Below are 2,329 nucleotides of genomic sequence, written 5' to 3'. Positions count from 1 at the left end.
GAGAGTATAAGTGCATTCGCAAGTGCATGGAGAGTGATAAAATTTTGCTTACATGAGTTGCTACTTTTTGTGTGGGACCCACTATTTTTTGGGGCTAAATGTAGGCCGATTTTATGCTACCGAAGAAAGGAAGTTGCTAGCCCCAATGGTGGATCCAGCCCCATTTTCGGCTCATTGGAGATGAAATTTCTTGCTAAGACTAGAAATGTGGCAGCCTCATGGAGGATAAAGCCCCCATTGGGGATGGTCTAATATTGGCTTAAATTGAGAAATTAAGGTCATATCCAACCGAAGGAGGGCTAGAGGGCTCGTTTTAGTCCTCTGGCCATCCAATAAATTAGTTTTTTAATGAACGGTGTAGGGGCATATTTCTTATTATCTCCAACCGAGAGTTAAAGGGCCATATGACTCGTTTTAGCCCTGTCACAAAAATAATCTCAAACTGAGGGCCAAATGGCCAAACATAATTTATTATTTAAATTTAACAACTACAACCACTTAAATTAAAAACTACAACAACTTAAATTTAAAAACTACAAGTTAAATTTAAAAACTATAACAACTTAAATTTATAGGAAAAAATGAGAATTTTTTTAAAAAAAATTTGGCCGAAAAAAAGAATTCAAATCCAACGGTAACTGACGTCAACTAGCCATTGGATTGAAATTTTTTGGGCTATAAATAAGGTGGATATTGGGTTATAATTCACACACCTTTGAATTCAATCTCTTTTAATTCAAACTCTTTCAATTTAATCTTTTTCAATTCAAGTTTTCAATGAATTCTAACTTTGGATCCTCTTCGAATTCCAACTGGGGGTCTGAATCCAATTCCGAATTAGAAGAAAAATGGACGCAGATGAGATGAGAAGATGAGGAGTATGATGAAGAACATGAAGCATGGTGCAATAGAAAATATGTGGCAGCCATGGCTGCGTCTATGGTATGTCAGCCAACTGAGGAACAACCTCAATGGGGTGGCTCTGTTGCTTGTCACTCTTACAAATCACGAAACACAGAGATGGCTCATGACAATCTGATGAACAACTACTTCAACCCCAACTCGATGTACACAGAAGAGGATTTCAGACGTCGCTTTCGGATGAGGCGTTATGTGTTCGAGCGTTTACTTCATGATGTCCAACATGTCAATCCATACTTTCAACAGAAGCAGGACAGAGCAGGCCGTCCTAGTTTCTCACCTCATCAGAAGGTTACTATTGCACTTCGACTGATGGCTTATGCCTACCCAGCTGATGCGATGGATGATACATACAGTATGTTTGAGTCTACATGCCTTGATACTTTTGCTGAATTCTGTGACATAATTGCTTATCTTTACAAAGAGAAGTACCTCCGTGAGCCAAATCAAGAAGATATGGATTGGCTCATTCGCAAAGCTGAAGATTGTGGCTTTATGGGCATGATAGGGTCATTAGACTGCATCCATTGGAATTGGAAGAACTGTCCCACCTAATGGCAATGAGGCTTTAGCGAAGGCTGAGAAAGCCAATTATTGTGTTAGAGGCGGTTGTCTCGTATGACACATGGATCTGGCATGATTTCTTTGGAGTCCTTGGATCCCAAAATGACATTGCAGCTCTTGGGCGTTCACCCTTCTTCAATAACCTAACGGAAGGTAAATCACCTCTTCAATAACCTAACGGAAGGTAAATCACCTCAACTTGACTACTACATTAACGGTCGTTGGTACAATATGGGGTATTACTTGGTAGACGACATCTACCCAAAGTGGGCGACACTTGTCTAAGCAATTCCAAACCCTGCAAATGATGCCGAAAAGTGTTTTACCTTACACTAAGAGGCATACTGGAAAGATGTTTAGAGAGCTTTCAGTATTATACAAACATGGTGGAAGATCATCAAGGAACCGGCAAGAAGGTGGAGTTAAGAAAATTTGGACTCCCATCATGTTGTCTTTAATCATATTACACAACATGATTGTGGAGGATGAGTGAGATGGGTATATTGATGGAGAGTTTGATGACGACCAAGAGGATCCAAATAGGTCAAGAAGGGCTCGTGCAAAAATATATGATTGGCCTAATTTGCCTTTCAATCCAAGAACTGGTAGTATCTCTTTAAATAAGTACATGAGGCGCTATGATACGTTCCCGTACTACAAACAAATACCTACAACAAGATCTTGTTGCACATCTTTAGGCCAAAAGAAGTATGGAGTAGACGTTTAAGTTTTATGTTGTTAAATGTTCTTAAAAATGTTGTTTAAGTTTCATGTTGTTAAATGTTTTTTTTTATGTTGTATAATTTTTATGTTATTTAGTGTTGTTTAATATTGTTTAATGTTG

At 38.6% G+C, this 2,329-nt stretch overlaps 1 protein-coding gene across 1 annotated transcript; it reads left to right on the top strand.

Moving 5' to 3' along the window:
• The first annotated feature begins 927 nt into the window (after positions 1–927).
• Positions 928–1,476, top strand: LOC137724398 (uncharacterized). The gene has a single exon (XM_068463145.1). It carries the CDS (start codon positions 928–930, stop codon positions 1,474–1,476), a length of 549 nt encoding a protein of 182 aa, XP_068319246.1.
• Positions 1,477–2,329: the final 853 nt, after the last annotated feature.

The sequence above is a fragment of the Pyrus communis genome, chromosome 1 (assembly GCF_963583255.1).
Source record: "Pyrus communis chromosome 1, drPyrComm1.1, whole genome shotgun sequence".
Taxonomy (NCBI): Eukaryota; Viridiplantae; Streptophyta; class Magnoliopsida; order Rosales; family Rosaceae; genus Pyrus; species Pyrus communis.
The sequence above is the reverse complement of the archived record's forward strand: the minus strand, read 5'-3'. Positions and strand labels throughout refer to the sequence as shown.

Coding starts and splice junctions, on each gene's coding strand:
- LOC137724398 (XM_068463145.1), top strand. CDS start 928: ATGGCTGCGTCTATGGTATGTCAGCCAACTGAGGAACAACCTCAATGG.